A 19,770-nucleotide genomic window follows, 5' to 3' on the forward strand; every position below is an offset into this window, starting at 1 on the left:
ATCCACCAGCCAGCAGCACAAAAAAAAAATGGAAAACCTCATCGCCGAGCAGCTCAAAACGGCCGAAGCCATAAAAAGGGCTCACGCCAATATGAAAAAAGATTCACCATCAAGAAAAACCAAAGAATACTGCGACAGAAAGATGGCACAATTAAATGAAGAATGGGACAACTTCAAAGAAACTCATCAGAAGCTACAAGAACTTCCGAAAACCCATGAATACCATGCAAAGGACGTATATGGGCAAGCCGAAAAGATTTATCAACAAGCAATTGCCCATTTGGAAAAAATTGAGCAAAAACTTCGGGAAGATGGACTTACGACGGAAGGAAATGCCCACAAACCATTAATTACCGATTCCCAAATCATCAAAGAACAGATGTCGAGCATTCAATTATTCTTGAAAGATCTGAACAAAATCAACAACTTACTAGAAGAGGAAAGTCATTACGAACTACTGAAGGTCAAACAACAAAATATGGAAAGAAGATGGTCAGAAATTGTCTCTCTGGAAATCAAAATAAACGCTCTGGGAACAGAAGATGCAGAGTTATATTCAAAAAATGGATACTTCGATGAGGCAAATGAAAAGTACGAAGCAACCCAAGCCAAATTAATAACCACAATCCGAAGAGAAAATTCAGCAGGATCCTCAAAAATTAATCTTCCAACTACAACTATTCACTGGACTATATGACTCATGGCCCAACTTCCGAGATATATTCAAGCAACTAATAGACAACAACAGTTCCTTCGGAGGTGTAGAAAAAATGCAACTGCTGAAAACAAATCTCGGACGAGAGCCCGCCAGAATTATCCAACATCTGGAAATATCATCTTCCAACTACCAAATGGCCTGGAAACTCATAGAGGAAAGATACAACAACCCAAGGATGCTGTTCAATAAACACATGGACAATCTTCTCAATTTCACCAATCTGAATTCTGAATCAGCAGGAGCCATAAAGAAATTACACGACACTATTAGGGAAAGCACAGAAGCCCTGAGAAACATGAATATAAACAAATGGGAAGACATATTTGCATATATCATGCTAAGAAAACTGGATTCAACCACAGCAAATCTCTACGAGCAGAGTGTAAACAAGCCACGAGATATTCAGCACCTGGATGACCTCATCAGCATCCTAGCTCAACGTTTCCAAACACTTGAAGTCGTCAGAACGAATACAAAAAAACCAGAAAGAAAGTACGATGAACACCAGAAAATAAACAGTCACCTCCAGAGAACCACAAAGTGCAGCATATGCAATAATCTCCACGAGATCTACAGATGCGAAAAATTCAAAAATCTTAGTGTAGCTGAAAGAGAAGCACACATCAATCAGAAACAACTATGCAGGAACTGCCTGAGTCACCACTTCAAACAAACCTGTCACTGTCATTCAAGATGCCAAAAATGCAACGGTCGCCACCGGTCGCCAACATGCTCCATCGAGAAAAGCGAAATGATGATACAAAAAGGACACATCCTTCCAACCCCACTCAAGAAAGGGTCAATTCACATCTGGGACAAGCAAAGAACAACCTTCAAGAATCAAAGACCTCAGTGATAGCAACCGCCCTCATCAGAGCCACCAACAAAAACGATGAAAAAATAACTCTAAGAGCCCTGATTGACCCAGGATCACAAGCCTCTTTCATCACAACAGCCGCAGCTCAAGCATTGGGAAAACAAAAAATCAAACAAAACGCTGAAATAACCGGCCTAGGAAATACCGCTACGGAATCCAGGTGGAAAATAAATACGAACATTACACCCAACTTCGACAGTGAATTTGCGATGGACGCTGAGCTCAATGTAATAGGCAAAGTAACAAATAATATGCCATCCACTCACCTTTATACCAAAATCAACTGGGATAATATACAACTCGCAGATCCATTATTCCATGTACCAGGTCCAATCGACGTTCTACTCGGAATTGACTACTTCCCCAAGTATATGAAGTCGGGATTCAAGGCAACAGAAGATGGACTAGTGGCACAAAACACTCATTTCGGATGGATTATTAGCGGAACCGCATCATCGAGTCCACAACTTCGTGTAGCAAGCTTGATCACGAATTTGAATGAAAATTCACAACTCACAAAATTCTGGAACATCGAAGAAGCAGAAAATTCCGAGGAAACAACAAACGACGATACTTTCGTCGAAAAATTTTACTCCAACACCTTTCGACGGGACGAGCACGGTTATACTGTGAAACTTCCATTCAAGAAAAGTACAACTCAGCTAGGAGAATCGAAGCAGAGGGCACTGGCACGACTATTTCAATTGGAAAACAAGCTGGATAAAGATGAAAAGCTTAGCCCTATGTATGAAGAATTCATGCAGGAATACATTGCGCTAGGTCATATGAAAATTGCTAGCTCAAATAATTCAGCGAAGAGGTATTATATTCCACATCAACCTGTATTGAAAGAAGAACGTGATACGACAAAACTAAGAGTCGTATTCGATGCAAGCGCAAAGACAAGTACCGGACTCAGCCTAAACGACATTCTTCACACAGGACCTAAACTACAGCAGGATCTCATAGATATTCTGATAAGATGGCGAAAACACAAAATAGCCATAACAGCTGACATCGAGAAAATGTATAGGCAGGTGAAATTGGACACAGAAAACCAGCCATTACCCTCTATACTCTGGAGAAACACCAAAGATGAGCCCTCGGATGAGCCAATTCAAACCTACGAATTAACCACTGTAACCTACGGTACAGCACCAGCAGCTTACCTGGCCATAAGAACAATGAGACAACTAGCTATAGATGAAAAGAAAAACCACCCCCTTGCGGCTGAAATAGTGCTACGGGATTTCTACGTGGACGATCTTCTGAGTGGCGCAGACACTATTGAAGAAGCACGATATATACAAAAGGAAGTAACTGACCTACTCAAAAAAGGAGGATTCAATATAAGAAAGTGGAAATATAATGTACTGACCGAAAGCAAATCCACCGTCACGCTGGATGACAAAAATGTACCAACCAAGACGCTCGGTATAACATGGACTCCCAGAGAAGATAATATTCAGTATCTAATAAAACGAAACTCCGAACATCGGTTAACAAAAAGAAAAATCTTATCAGAAATCGCCACAATCTTCGATCCTCTTGGATTATTATCTCCAGTCATTATACAGGCGAAACTGTTAATGCAAGAAATATGGAAAACCAACACATCTTGGGATGAACCACCACCAGAGCACATCAAGAACACCTGGAAAAACTTCAGAAACGAGCTTCCAAAATTAGAAGAAATTCAAGTTCAACGCTGGATTCACCTACGGCGTGGACAACCCTTGGAAATACATGGATTCTCAGATGCATCCCTGAAAGCATATGGCGCTGCAGTATACATAAAAACAACAGACACAAATGGAAACACCTACGTGGGACTCCTGGCTTCCAAATCAAAAGTAGCACCACTAACAAATACAAAGACAATCCCGCAGTTAGAACTCTGCGCAGCCCTTCTTCTAGCCAAACTCATCAAACGCTGCGTTACGGCCCTGAATCACAACAATTCAAAAATATTCACCTGGTCCGACTCTCAAGTAGTAATATCATGGATAAACGCTGACGCTGGAAAGTGGAAAATGTTCGTCGCAAACAGAGTTCGAGAAATCCCTAACCTGCTAGGTCAAGGTCACTGGTACTACTACCGTTGGAAACAATATCACTTGCATTCAGCGATAAACTCCAGCACGAACATCGTAATAATCATTGTCATTGTTTTACTTATTGTTTACTTTTTAAAACATAGGAAACAACAACAAGCACCGGCTGATGCACACGCGAGCAATAGACCATTCATCCTGAGGAGATCGAGCTGCAGCCAATATACAATGATCGCAGACCAGGCAGCCATCTCCAGGGATGACAACCACCAACAGAGACATCAAGACCCCAACCACATCACCATGGCCGCCGGGAATATGTACGAAACGTACAATAAATATCCAAAATTAGATATATCAAAAATTCATAAACTCAATTCAACCAAATATTTCCATTCGAAATTATTTAGATCATTCGCTCTTTCATAATTATTATTTCCTGTGTAAGTAGGCCAGGTGAGACAAAGGATTGCAGTAGTTTGTTTTAATATCTAACATTCCTTAATTCAACTGCCGCAATTTTGCAAGTAAAGAAAAATGTACTGAATATGCAAAATGTAAGTCGATTTCGATTATGTGGTCTTGACGTCATTGTACAATTTGACTATATATAGTTTGTTAGATTATGAGTTTCAGCAAAGGTTAGTGTAACGGGGTACCATACAATTTGGAGTATGATACAAGAGCTTAGGGAAAAACTTCAGTAAAAAAAACCCTGTCTCCCCGTGAGTAGTGTAGTGATGACAAATTTGTTTACAGAATGAGCTTTTAATACTGAAGAGCTTTCTTTCCATTGACATGAGAATTTCGTTATCCTCTTTCCATTTCGAAATAATATCTGAAACAAAGAAACAGAGCAGAAAACGAGAACAAAATTGAATAATGAAGCCTTCATCCAAACTCATTCTAAGACTTGATGATGACTGAAGAAAAAAATTAATCATGGGTACATAACTGGTTTTACAATTGCATTGGGAGGAATATCATCTCTGCATCAAAAATCTTCTGCTGATCTTGGTGGAGTATCACCCTCGTCGTTAGAAATGCCTTCAGTACTCAAATTAATAATGGCCAAATCTTGCTTTTGACTGGGAGGGTCTTTCGACCAGGTCCAGTCTTCCAAGTGATGATTCTTCTATTCTTCAGTTGTTCAAGGAACGATACAGGACCCTTATATTGGGGAATCATCTCCCATAGATAAACCAGTGGTTATTCGGTAGAAAATTGAAAAAACGGGGAAGAAATTAAAAAAACTTCTGACACATTATCAAGTGATCCGCATTATCAATCTCAATCCTCGAGTCCCTAAGTTTTCACCAACCCAGAACTCTTAGAACTTGAGGTACAATTGAGATACCACCCCAACAGCCTATCTATCCCTGTAGGAAGAATATGGCTCAACACAGCTGCTACTCCGTATGGACTAGCATCAACTGTCAGTTTTATTTTCATAAGAGGGTCAAAATGTACTAGAACTCGAGGAGAAGCTAAGAAGGATTTAATCTGCTCGAAAGCTTTTCGACAATTGTCAGACCAATCCCATTTTTTGTCTTTTTTCAATAACTCATATAACGGATGTAATATAGTTGACAAATTTGGGATGAATCTACCATAGTAGTTCACCATTCCCAACGATTTGAGTTCACTCACATTGGTTGGTGCTTCCGCATTTTTGATAGCTACTGTCTTTGATTCACTGGTATGCAAACCTTCCTTATCAATTATATAACCTAGATACTCAATACTATCCTGAAAGAATTTGCATTTAGGGCGACTTACTTTCAAACATGAATTTTTAGAATTGTTAAAACTACTCTCAATCTTTCCAAATGTTCATTATCATCTTTTCCAGTTATCAACACATCATCCAAAAATACTACGACACCCTCTAAACCAGTGAAAAGCGATTCCATTATTTTTTGAAACTTAGCAGGTGCTGACGCAATTCCGTATGTTAATCTATTGTACCTGTATAAGCCTTTATGAGTAACAATTGTGGTAAGCTCTTTAGAACTTTCATCTAAGCCTATTTGTTGGTAAGCATCAGACAGATCCAGTTTTGAAAATTTTACTCCACCCTGTAGACAATTGAACAGATCATCAATTCTCGGCAGAGGATGTTGGTCAACTTCAATATGCGGGTTGATAGTTACTTTGTAGTCTCCACAAAGAAACAATGATCCATTTTTCTTCAATACTGGTACGACTGGAATTCCCCATTCGCTATAATCAACTGGATACAGAACACCTAAAGAAACAAGTCTATTGATTTCGTCTTCTATTTTGGATTTTAAAACGTAAGGTACAGGTCTAGCTCTATAAAACTCAGGGTTAACATCACTATCCTTCAGGTTAATAGTTACAACTCCTTTTGAAAACTTTCCTAACCCATCAGAAAATACCTCAAAAAATTCATTGACTATACCTTCACCTCTATCATTCACGAAATTCACATTGTCTACAATTCCCATATTGTATGTTATTAAAATATCTCTTCCAACTATTGGCGGACCTCCATTTTTGAAAACATAAAAATCTATGTTATTTTTGATATTTCTGAATTCTACGTTTGCACGAAAAATTCCTAACGGTTTTACTTTGGTACCATTATAGAAATGCAAACATTGGTCAGAAGACTTCAACGTATGATAATGTGCGTAAAGTTTCGAAAATACATTTTCAGACATGCAGGAAACACTAGCCCCTGAATCGATTTGGCAAACAATTTTATGAGATTCTATATTTACTTCAATAGTTAAAGGGGTGTTTTCCATTTCCTCATTTATATTATATAATTGAAGATCATCCAAGTCATTGTTCAAAAGGTTACTTTTGTTCTCAACATTATTACCACTTCGCAAATAATTATAACTATATCTATTTCTATTTTGTTTTTGGGGACAAACACTAGATAAATGACCCTGAACTTTGCAAAAATTACAAGAATATGATCTAAAATAACACTTATCTTTGCGATGTCCTCGTTTAACAAACTGCGCAACTCTCCCTGTCCTGCACAGGATGATGGCCTTCTGCTTGATGACGTTTTCCTTCGTCACTCTTGTTATTGCGTTTGCGTTTATGATGTAACGGCTCCGACTTGATTACAAGATCTGAAATCTGGTAGCTCTGACACGCCGCCATTTTGTTTTCCGCCACATTGATCGCTTGTTCAAATGTGATCTTCTTTTTTTCTTCTAGCAATCTATCCAAAATTGCTCCCTTCTCAAACCCACAGACAAAACGATCCCTGAGGCAGATATCCAGTTCTGGTCCGAATTCACAGAAAACAGCCAAACTTCTTATTCTTGCAGCCCATTCCACCGCGAAGAATTTATAGCGTTCAGCCAAGACTGACTTCTTCGGCGTGAAATGTTTGTCGAATAATTCCAGTAACGAATTGTATGACTTATCTTCTGGAAGGTCCGGGCTACATATGTTAAATATTAGTTTATAGGCTTCCTCGTCCAACATGTTCAAAAGGATCGCCCGTTGTTTATTCGTATCGGAAATTTCGTTTGCTGAGAAATTCAATCTCGCCTTATAGATATTCCAGTCCGTGATATTCAAGTGAAATTCTCTTAAATTCCCAACACTTGATGCATTTTTGGACGTACCTTGGTGGAAGGCATATTCGGTTCGCTTTCCTCGTCGCCAAATTGTAATATACTCAAAATAGAATAATTTGATTAACAAGATCTTTATTTAATCGCTCGACAATTACAACTGATGAGATTTGCACATGTTACCCCCTTTCAGACTGTTTAACGGTAGTGGGGCAATCATATTGCGCACATCTAAGAATCATTACACATAATTCAATACATTACAGTAAGCAACCCCAAGAAAACATATGCGGACCTGGTTAACGACGTAAACACTAAAGTCACCAGTCCAGGTAAGGTGAATAATGTCCTGAACATCAGAAGGACAAATAACGGAAACCTACCGATAAAAACGGAAGGAGGTGCAGGCAAACAAATTATGGATGCGCTAAAGGATATGCCGCCTGAAAATGTGGTAAGATCACCGAACGATAGAAGATCAGCGGTCGTGATCCAAAATATTGAAATAAGTGCCACAATTGACGAGGTCAAAGCAGCCCTAAATGACGCGATACCTCAAGGCTCGCAGGACCAGGAGTGGATCATCAAGCCGTTCAGGATCAAGGACAATGTCGTTAAGTCGTCCACTATTGTGGGTAACATGAGTGGAATAAGGGCTTTGAAGAAGTTGAAACATATAAAGATAGGATGGTCCTGGGCAAGAGTGAAGGAAATAAACGCAGACACGGGCTGCTACAGGTGCTGGTTACACGGGTACGTGGCCAGGGACTGTGTTGGCCCTGACAGAACAAGAGCGTGCAGAAACTGTGGGAAGGATGGTCACAAAATGAAAGACTGCACAGGGGAGAGCTTCTGCAGCCCATGCAAGGAGACGGGACATAAGTACGGGGACGAATCCTGCAAGAGCCACAAGGGCAGGGATATAGGGAAAATGCCGCCTAGCAATGGCCCTGCACTTCCTACAAATTAATTTAGGAAGAAGCAGACGGGCCCACGACATGATGGAAGCCCACACCAACCGTTTAAAGACCAGCATTGTTATCGTGAGTGAGCCAAATCAAAAAATAATTGCTGGGGCCAAAAACTGCATCTACGACCTCAAACAGGATGCAGCAATACTCATCAAGGACAGCTCTTTCAAATTGGTCCGAACTGGCAAACAAAATGGATTCTGTTTCATCGAGAACGAAAACCTCCGAATATACAGCTGCTATATCTCACCGAACTGCAACTTGGATACACAGGAACACTTCTTTAGAAGCTTAGAACAGGACCTTAAAAGCACAAGGAAACAACTTCTGATCGCAGGGGATTTCAATGCCAAAAGCCCATCATGGGGTAATGTTGACGAGAATGGTAGAGGTTTTGTCCTGCAGGAGTGGATGGCCGCAAATAACTTGGTTGTTCTAAATAGAGGAAACGTACCCACCTTTGAGAGAGGCTCATCGAAGTCAACGATCGACTTAACACTGAGTTCAGCAAGGCTCGCCCATAAAATTGAGCAGTGGCATGTGGCTGGGGATTTGGAAAGTCTCAGCCTACATAATTATATTTCCTTCAGGATAGTGGACGACGGGTCGACAGCCATGGGCGGAAGAACTAATAACGCCAGATATAATACCAAGAGCCTAAATAAAGAAAAACTGAGAAAATTCGTCGAAAAAGTAAAGCTCCCACCCTCCAAAAATGCTGACTGGCTGAACAAGCTTTTGCAAACCATCTGCGAAAAAACCATGAGGAAAGTCAAGAATAACACAAGTCGGTTTATTGGTGGACTCCGGACATAAACAGGGAAAGGAAAACGTGCATCTCTCTGCGCAGAAAACTTAGTAGGGCTAGAAGGAAAGCCAATAACACGGAAGAGCTTGCCTCTCTGGAAAAAAGGTACAAAGTCGCGAAAAAGAATCTACTCAAACTTTGAGGAGGCTGTGGCAAAGTTGAACTCATCGAAAGGACAAAGAGAGGACAGAGAAAGCCTGGATAGGCTTACGATATTAACAGGGAAGGAATGGATTGCGCGGGCAAATCGTTATGAGGAAATCACACCTTTCGGGTGTAGCACACCAAACTTTGAGAACTCTGTTGAGTTGACTGAGGAGGAGGATGCCTTCTCGACATTTTTCTGGGGGGTCAAGCAGACTCCTAGTGTTAAGAGGAGGAGGGCAGAACACTCCAGCTCGCTGAATCTGACAAAAGAAAGGGTTGTCGGATTGATGGGAGCAATAGTTCAAGCAGCGGATAGACTGGCGGAGTTAATGGAGACCGAACAGGTGGACGGGGGCGTGAAAGGTATACTTGAAGAGCTGGAAGGAACTCTCTGAGATTCAAGAGGACATGAAGCCTTTGGAGAAGATCGATACGAGCACGCAAATGGAGAACATGGAAGAGATCAGAAGACAGGCTGAAGTCGCAGAAATAAGAGGAATGTTAACGGAGAGTATGGAGGAGGATAAGATCAGGGAAGTAATTAGCATGGACTGGCCGGAAGGAGCATACAAGGTGGATACAGATAGATGAATGATTACCTCATCGGAAATAGAAGGTAACGTGCTAGTCATAGGGCAAGCGAACAGAATGAAAGACTTGAAATTCCTCAGAAAACTAACCGGCAACTCACGGAAGCTGTTTTATTATCTGAAGGACAGCAAGCTGAAGGAAGGGGAGATTATTAAACAAAGCGCGGCTAATTGTGAAAAGCTGGGAGAAGGTCCGCTGGAGAATGAAGGGGATGTCTATTCCGCGGGACTACCAAATTCGCAGGCTGAACAGGAGATGGACATATACAGGACCTTGTGCTTGATTAGGGACAAGATAGGTGAAGGAAATACAGCAGAAGTCCACCTAGTGGTTGAGGCTGCAATAGAGTTGGAGACTGCCAGGAAACTAGCAGAGTGCGCAATGTATAAACGCAAATCCGTCATAATACACGATATAAAAGGAGAACGACAGGGGGGTGAGGACGGAATTGGTAGCAGAAGGAAATATAGCACGGAGGCGGTGATGGTTGAAAAGAGCGGGGAAATGACCTACGCAGAGATGGTTACAAACCTCAAAAGACAGGCAAAGGTAATAAAGAGGTAGAAGAGGAAATAAAATCCATAAGGCAGACTAGGGAAGGGCACCTGCTGGTGGAACTGCGAAAGGGCAGTAAAGAAGGAAAAAAAATCTATACCAGACTGAAGGAGGAAAATAAAGTTCAGGTCAAATATCTTGGAAACAAGGCAATGAATGCAGCAACAAACATCTATGGCATGGACATAGATATAACCGCCGAAGAAGTCGAAAATATCTTAAGAGAGAGACTGGAGATTGGAACTGGGGAAGGAGGGATCGAAGTAAGGGCTCTCAGACCCATGTTCGAAGGCAGGAAAGTTGCGACGATCCAGGCCAAAAAGGAGCACATTCACAGACTATTAGGGATGGAAAGACTGGAAAGAGGTCGGGCTTTCGGTTGCCGAGATCAGATCGCGGAAAGAAGTGCTAAAATGTAGGAAGTGCTAGAAAGAAGGGCACATAGCAATCAAATGCTCCGGTGAAGACTGAAGTAAGCTGTGCAGAAACTGCGGTATCGAAGGGCACATGGTCAAAGACTGTACCAATCCGAAATCAATCAAAAAATCAAAAAATGCGAGGGACATAGAACGGCAACAGGACGTTGTAAAGGAGGAGAGAGAGCACAGAAGACAGCACCCAAGGGAGGTTAATTCTGTTCTATACTTCGGATGCATGGGAGGATCAAAGGAGGCAGACTATATCAAATATGCCTCGGAGACAAGGAATGGACATTTAAAATTGACTATTGATGGAAAAAGGGGAACGGCCACTAATGTAGCTGCCTTTTTAAGGAATAAGGTAGGGAAAAGAAAAATCAGAGCGGTGGGACAGTCAAATATAAGGAAATTAGTGCATATCTACGGTATGGACGCGATAACTACCGAAGAAGATATTCGAAAGGAAATATCCAACTACGTATCTCATCCAGACGAAGAAATTAGCATAAGAAACCTGAAGCAATTGAAGTACGGAAATCTACAAATGGCTTCAGCTCTGATGGAGCAAAAAACGGCGGCACTCGGAGAGATTCGCATTGGTCTCTCGAATTGCAAAGTAAAAATTCGCATAGATTTGACAACGTGCTTTAAATGCTGGGAGACGGGGCATATGGCAGCCCAGTGTAGGGGACCAGACCGGAGCAAACTATGCAGGAATTGTGGAAAGCAGGGGCATGAAGCAGGAGGCTGCTCGGACACTCCGAGTTGCCCTATCTGTGAAACTCTGGGTCACAGAGCAAATACTCTCGGGTATCCTAAATATAGAGAAGAAATGATGAAAAAGGAAGAGAAGGGCAATGCAAAAGAGTCTCCTTCGCAGAAGAGTCCCTTGAAGAACATTCAAGGGTAACCATATAACTGAAGGAAGGTGCTTGAAAACAGTCAACAATTTATTCCTATTTCATCTATACACTGTTTTACTTATGTATATAATAATTTATTATTTTAGCTATTAATATGTGAAATCTATGATGTTGATGGCAATGGAGGGTGCTGTTAATTTATTCCTGTGATTGTCCAAAATGCGAATCCTCCAATTAAATCTGGGAAGAGCAAAGGCGGCGCACGACATTGCCTGGACTGCTGCAATGCAAAACAAGTGCGATCTGGTGGTGATGTCAGAACCCAATAAAAACATCTGCAAAAAAAAAAACTGGCTGACAGATGTGAACGGTGATGTTGCCCTGGTATTCATCAATAAGAACATCGAAAAAGGTGAAATAAGAAAACACAAGGGGTATATATATCCCGAAAATAAATGGCATTTCCCTGTACGCCACGTACATCTTGCCGAATATCACCCTAGATGATGAGAAGACTGAATAGAATCTTCGAAGATATAGCAAAGGTCAAAGAACGGGCCGAACTAGTTGGCGATATAAACGCGAAGTCGCCACTGTGGGGATCACCTATAGAGGACCAGAGAGGCACTTTGGTGGGGGACTGGATGGCCCAACTATCATGGACTGCGGCAAACACGGGAGCACCGACCTCTATCAGAGCAACGACGAGATCCCACATCGACGTGACACTGACATCGGAAAGAATGATGAGGTCAATCACTGACTGGAAGGTATCATATGAAAACCCCTTTACCTACCACGGCCATATTTATTCCACCATCCGAACGCCAAAAAAAATTAAAGAGCTAGCACCCAAAAAGAGAGTTGTGAACCTCCAAATATTCGCCAAGAGTCTAACCTCTAAAAAAGGAAATTTCTACGAAGATCTGTGCTCTGCATATAGAGAGGCCTCAAAAACAACAAGGGATATTATCAGGACGGTTCCGTACTGGTGGTCACCCGAAATTGAGGAATGCCGGAAAAAATGTGTAGCGGCCAGTAAAAACCTCCAGAGGGCACTTAGAAGAAGGATGATAGAGGCGGCCGAGACGATGAGGATAGAGGTCAAGGGGATGAGAAAGAAATTAAAAGCAAAAATAAGAACTGCCAAAAAACTGAAATGGAAAGGCCTACTGGAAGATCTGGACGATGATATATGGGGACAAGGGTATGAGATTATGACAGCACATCTGAGAGGTAGTAGCCTACCGTACACAATGTCGGAGCCGGAAAGCAGGGGGATTTTGATGGCACTCTTCCCATCGACGGGTCAACCAATCAGAACAAATGGATTATGTGGCCCCCTAGGCGAGGACTTTACGACTGAGGAGCTGAAACAGGCAATTGCATCCTTGAAGACGAAGAAGGCCCCTGGGCCAGATGGCATAACAGGAGAAATGATGAAAGTGGCATATGCTACAAGCCCGGAGGAAATGCTAAAATACTACAATAATCTGCTTAGAAAGAAAGAATTCCCCAAGAAATGGAAAACAGCCAGGGCAGTACTGATACCAAAGCCAGGTAAAGATCCCTCTGACCCGTCATCTTTTAGGCCGATATGCCTTCTTAATGTACCCGGAAAGGTATATGAAAAGCTTCTCGTCAACCGAATAACCGGAGAAGTGGAGAAGATAGCCAGCATGGTTTCAGAGCCAAAAAGTCAACTACGACGGCCATCTTGGAGCTCAAATCCAAAATAGAGGCGTCAGAGAAAATGTGGTGCGTGCTGGTGACCATAGATGTGAAAAATGCTTTCAACTCCATAGCCTGGGCGGACATCATCGAGGCAATGAAAAACAATACCTCATAGACATTATGCAAAGGTATTTCAGTGAAAGAATCGTCCGGGTGGGGCGAGTACTTCATAAGTGCATGATGGGAGTGATTCAGGGGTCAAATGTGGGCCCCCCACTGTGGAACCTCACATATGACGAAGCCCTGAGGCTGCCATATGGGGAGGAAGTGAGCAGTCTAGCGTACGCGGATGACCTTCTTATCATGGTCGAGGGGAACACGGAGGAGGAGGTGAAGGGTAAAATTAAGGACTCATACAACAAAATACGGTTCTGGATTGAAGAAAAGAAGCTGGAGATAGCTGTACAAAAAACCGAGATATTAGTGATGAAAGCGCCGAGAAAGAGGGGACGTCTTAAAATCGAAATCATGTCGAGGACGAAATCATGGAGAGGAAAGAGAAGGAAGACAGAGACAGGGATGAACCGAAGGATGAACATACCGGGTTACGCTCCTGACGTTTGGGCTTTAAGCTCTCTCCAGGAGGCGACGATACCCGGGAAAAGAGGAGGGGGGTTTAATGGGTGAGAGTCCCACACAAATCCGCAGCACACTCTCGCTAGCATGAACACCTTGAGGCCCTCTGCGGAGAAGGCATTAGCTTCCCCCTTCCTCAAGGCAAAAAAAAACCCTACTTCCAAGGGGGGTAAGTAAGGATATGCGCACCACGCTGCAACCCGTAAGAAAAGGCACGAAGAGGGAGGCGAGATCCATGAAAGGGCTCAAATGCTGAGGGAGGCACGACAGAGGAGGATGGTTGAGGAAGGAAAAGACATTGAGGTGATGTCTGAGGGAGCGCTGCCGAAGGGTGACCAGACCGGATCACCCAACGTGGCTGCTGGAGCTGGGAAGGGTGAGAGTGCGGAGAAGAGAAAAGACACGGAGTCTATAATGGAGGACGCGGTCTTCGGGAGGAGCCACTCCACCACAAGTAGTTCGTGTGCAGTCGAAGGAGACAGAGATGAAAGCTACAACTAGCACACAGGAAGGCTTCGAAAATGCACCTATGGAAGAAGATGACTTCCTAAGAAATTTTATATTAATGGCCGCGAATCCAATCAAAATAAAAAGGGTGGAAACACCCAAAAACATTAGTGTCTGCAGTGACTACATAGAATCAGTCACAAGTGTGCTGTCGGAAGTGTCTGAAGGACTCTGCAGACTCCTAGACATGAACATACAAGAAAAAAACGTGGTAAAGGAGATAATGAAGCTGAAGGATCTATTAGAGACGGAGATAGAGGAAACGGAAAAACTCAAATTCCCAAAGGAAACTAAAGAATTCGGATGTCAGGTGGACCTGGAGGACATTCAAATGAATATATCGATATCCAAGATACAGGACGTAATGAAAGAGGAAATGGACATCTCGAAACTGGCCTGACCTCATAAAGATGGACTGGCCCGAAGAGACATACAGATACAAAGTCAGTGGAGGCAGGATCACAAACGTGGAGGCAGAATGCGATATCGCAGTACTGGCAGAGACCGAAAAGATGTCGGAAATACGGAAATACTTCGCCAACTGGTCGGGGTCCCAGAAGGGTGTATGACTACATCAAAAAAGGAAAACTGAAAGGAAGGCAAATCTTAACCCATACAACGCTAGAATCGGCGAAGACCCAATAAAAAAACGAGCGCTGTCCACCTAGTGGGACTGGATGCAGGAGAAAATCACAAAAGTAAAGCATACAACGTGTACGAGATGTGCAAAAAGCTTAAAGACCATGTAAACGAGCCTGATAGCAAACATCTTGCTATAATTAATGATATAGAGAGGGAAAAGAAGAGGAAAATAATAGAATAATACATAAGAAGATCTAAAAGGGAATGCTGGAAAAAAATATTATATTTGTTAAAAATTCAGCCCCTTCTCAACGACGCCACTGGCAGTTCTCAAGGATGTTCCACTCGACAGCATCGACGGCGCAGCCCCCTCTACAAGATGTCAGATGTCCAGTTTCCGCTGAAGCCATTTTTAATTCATTCTCTTTGTTAGCTCTGTAGTAGTAACGTCTCTTAGCTTTCATAGTGCTTTTCTAACACCTCATTTTCACGCTCACCTCTTCTAGTTATTAATTTTCAAGTCATCTCGCATCAATCCTGGTGCTAAATTGTTCATCTCACAAGGTAAAGTACTCTCAGACTGCTCAACATCATACATTACACCATTTTCATGATAATTTCATTATACTGAAATTAGTCCACGTGCAAGAGATTCGGAATCTAGAAATAGATTCCGAATCCTTGCGAGCACTGCTCAATTGAAATGTCTACTCAACTCAAATCGAACTATTGTCCTCTCAAAACTATATATTTTATCATATTTCATAATTTATATAGATTTTCAGACTTCTCTAGATCATCTCACATGAAAATGGGTATGTAGCACCAGGATTGAAACTTCTCAAGTTCATCTGCATAGAATTGATATCTGATTCACTGTCTTCTCGTAATATTCTTTATTATTAGAATCAGTTTTATCATTTTTATAACAACTCTTATGATCACCTCTTATACATATGACTAATTCATTGGTGTTGAGTTTCAGATGAATGAATCCTCATATTCTCCAGGGTGGACCCTGGATGTAGCTGTTATTCTCAGAAAAGGATGTGAACACCTCAAGTTTCGTTAAACGATCAATGATACTGCTCGATACACCTCGACCTAGGCTCCACCCTGGAAAGTCTGCACGAACACTCATGTCTACTCACTTGGTATGGTCTACTCTTTATAATATGTACTCTCATTGTTTCTCTTCTATATTCATTCATCGGACTCAACATGCATGTTAGTTTTCTCAGCCTTCAGCACATCTCAAAATCTACGATTAGAGATTTATTCAACTCTGTACTCTCATGACTTCTCTTAATTTATCAATCGTTTCTTCTATTTTTCTGATGAACGTTCTAATCGTGCTTACTTGGTAAGCAGTTCGTCTCTGTAAATGCTGAATACATTGATAGATTTTTGCACTCTTCAAGATCATCTCAATGTATATGAATTATACTTTGTTCTTCTCATATTAATTATGATTGTCCTTTTCATTTAATTAATTATTATCGAACTTCTCATTTAATTAGAATTTATTGCCCTTTTCATATTATTTTTAATATTCTAGTGCTTCTCAAATTCATTAATTCTGTGCTTCTCATTTAACTTGTGCTGCTCTTGTTCTGCTCATACTTACATTAACATTGTTGATCAACGCAAATTTAATGTATCGATTTCTCGTTGATGATCAGACTTAGACATTGCAGTTTCACCTCGGGCCTATTTCTCTGTACTCTCGCGTCTTCTCTTTAACATTCAATATTCTAACCTTCGCGTTTTCTGATAGAAAAAGGAGGCTCTCGCAATCAATTTTCAACTGATTGCCCTATCACTGTGTAACCGTTGTGTTGATATTGAATTTATTGAACTCCTCAACGTCTAAGTCTGACATCAAATGACTTCTCATTTGAACTGCTCTGGACCATCTCTTGTTTTTAATTGAATATTGTCTCTCTGAGTTTATAGATGTTGTTAATATTAGTTGCTTTTTACTGTATTAGCTTCATGCAGGTGACATATTCATTTTATGGTTGTGAATGATTCTTAATAAATGTTTTTATACCATCTCCAACTCAATTATCTGTTAATACAGTCCACTACTCTTTAATTAAAAATCATAACACCCTCGATTTTTTAACAATATTAGAGGAGCTGGATGGGGACATATGGGGTGAAGCATATAAAATCGCCACCAAAAAACTTGGCACTGGAGCCTCCCTTGTAGACTCTCCACAAAGAGAAGGCGCAACATATTGAAAGAACTCTTCCCTACGGTAAGCGAGGAGCTAACCCCACCCAGTGGGACGACAGATGTCGAAGCATTCTCAATGGAAGAACTGCGCACGGCTATAAAGAAGATGAGGTCTGGTACAGCCCCGGGGCCAGACGGCATAACGTAGAAGTCCTGGAGACAACTTTCGAAATACTGCCCTAAGTACGTACAATAACTTATTGAAGGAGCAAATCATACCAAAAGCCTGGAAGATAGCCAGAGGCGTATTAATCCCCAAGGTGGGAAAGGACCCGTCGGTCTCAAACTCCTATAGACCGATCTGCCTATTGAGTGTAGCTGGCAAGCTATACGAGAGGCCCATAGTAAATAGGCTTACCGCTGAGCTTGAGAGAGGAAATAAAATCTCCAAATCACAGCACGGTTTCAGGAAGGGACGCTCTACTACTAACGCCATATTAGAATTGCTGGAGAAAGTAAAGAACACCCGGAAACGATGGTGTGCGGTAGTACTTGTGGACGTAAAGAACGCCTTCAACACGCTGAGGTGGAAGAGCATCGTTGAAAGCCTGCGGCAAATGGGAGTAAGTGAATATCTAATTAGATGGGTGTTGTCGTACTTTAGGAAGCGCATCGTGAGGATTGGAAGTGTTACTCATAAGTGTACGATGGGTGTTCCTCAGGGGTCGGTGGCAGGACCCGTTTCCATATAAGCAGGGAGTTTGGGCCATTGCGTACGCTGATGACCTCGCCTTTGTTATCGATGCAGATAGTAGAGAGGAATGGAGGACTTCCCTACATGTTTGCCAACCTAGAAAAAGGTCTAAATCATCATCATCAGGGAATGATTGCTTTCTAACGAAACCTACTTCATTCTTTCCGCAATGATCAAATATATTTATGAAATTCTATCGAGCTTTCTAGAGTTTACTGTTGAAATTTATGTTGGTGTTACTACTTCTTGTGACGTTGGCAAATGTCAAGAAGGAAAAAGTAATCTTTTAGGTTATGTGCATAATCTTTGCTTGGAAGCAATCTTTTTTTCTTGTATTTTGTAAGCTATACAGCACATTGACTTCTTCTTCTTCTTCTTCTGCTAGGACGATGTCCTGTTTTCTCCAACTTTCATTCGATGTCCTGTGACGATGAAGTCCAGGAGTCAGCCCATCTCTTCGGTGGTCTTCCTAAGGGTCTAGTTGTGTTCGGTTTCTCCTTGTATGCGGTTTTGGCGAGTCTATCGTCCTGCATCCTCTCTACATGCTGTCTCCATTCTCTTCTTCTCCCTCGTGACCACCTTACGACATCTGGCATATTATCGCACCGCTCCCGGATCTCACTGCTTCGCTGTCTGTCCCACAGTGTAACGCCTGCGATCGCTCGAAGGGTCCTCATTTCGGTTGTTCGTAGTGCTCTTTTCGTCCGGCTAGTGTCCGCTCTCGTTTCCGCTGCGTAGGTGAGGATGGGCCTCCCTGCTGTTCTGTAGATCCTTGCCTTGCTGGTTATCGACATGCATTTGTTTTTCCAAATAGTACTGTGCAGACAGCCAGACACTCTTGCTGCTTTATTCACTTGTGCTTTCACCTCGTCATATGTGTTTCGGCTGCTTGAAGCTATTATCCCCAGGTATTCGAAACTCATCACTTGTTCGATTGGTTGGTCGTTTAGTGCTAGTTTGAATCGTATCGGTTCCTTGCTGATGGTCATAGACTTGGTTTTCGATATCGAGACGCTCATATTATATTCCTTGGCGGCCTGGTTTAGCTCGAATAGCAGTCGCTGCAAGTCGTCCTCATTCTCTGCTATGAGAACCGCATCGTCAGCGTAGCACAATATTTTGAATTGGATTTGTCCCATCCTGTAACCTCGCCCTACCCTCTTCACCCGGCTTATGATGTGGTCCATTACCAGGTTGAAGAGTGCTGGACTCAAGCTATCTCCTTGCCTGATACCTATCGATATCGGTATTTCCTCGGTGGTTGAGGTGCCTGACTGTATTCTTGTGCTGTTGTTGGTATCGAGTTGTTTTATAACCTGGATAATATTGTTGTTGACTCCTCGTTCTTGGAGGATTTTTAGCACATCCTTTAGTTGCACTCTATCAAATGCTTGAGTTAGGTCAGCAAAGCAAAGGAACGCAGGTTTGTTAAATTCTATGGACTTCTCGATGATTTGTCGCAATATGAATATAGCGTCGATTGTTGACCTATTCTTCCTAAAGCCTTGTTGTTCTTCGTTGATGCTGATTGTACTTGATAGATGTTGGGTTATCATTTTGGTGAGCAGCTTCATAGTGGTGTTGAGCAGGCTTATGCCTCGATAGTTCCTTGGGTCTTTCTTGGCTCCCTTTTTGTAGATAGGTATTGTGATGCTAGATTTCCATTCCTGGGGTACTTCTCCTGTAGACATTATCATACTGAAAAGATGTGATAGCTCCATCATCAATTCATCGCCTGTTCTTCAATTTGTTGGTTGTTGCTTCTATCTCTGTTTTGTCTATAATGTATTCGTCTATGTTGTCGGGCACGTCTAATGAGGTTCCATATTCTCCGTTGTCCTCCGTACAGGTCATGTTGCATGTCGG

At 42.0% G+C, this 19,770-nt stretch overlaps 1 protein-coding gene across 1 annotated transcript; it reads left to right on the forward strand.

Moving 5' to 3' along the window:
* Window positions 1-851: 851 nt before the first annotated feature.
* LOC123320552 lies at window positions 852-4,850 on the forward strand. The gene is made up of 3 exons (XM_044907900.1): window positions 852-1,319; window positions 1,412-3,978; window positions 4,796-4,850. The coding sequence occupies exons 1-3, from the start codon at window positions 852-854 to the stop codon at window positions 4,848-4,850; spliced, it is 3,090 nt and encodes a 1,029-aa protein (XP_044763835.1).
* The last annotated feature ends 14,920 nt before the right edge of the window (window positions 4,851-19,770 follow it).

This window comes from Coccinella septempunctata, chromosome 9 (genome assembly GCF_907165205.1).
Source record: "Coccinella septempunctata chromosome 9, icCocSept1.1, whole genome shotgun sequence".
NCBI classification, from domain to species: Eukaryota; Metazoa; Arthropoda; class Insecta; order Coleoptera; family Coccinellidae; genus Coccinella; species Coccinella septempunctata.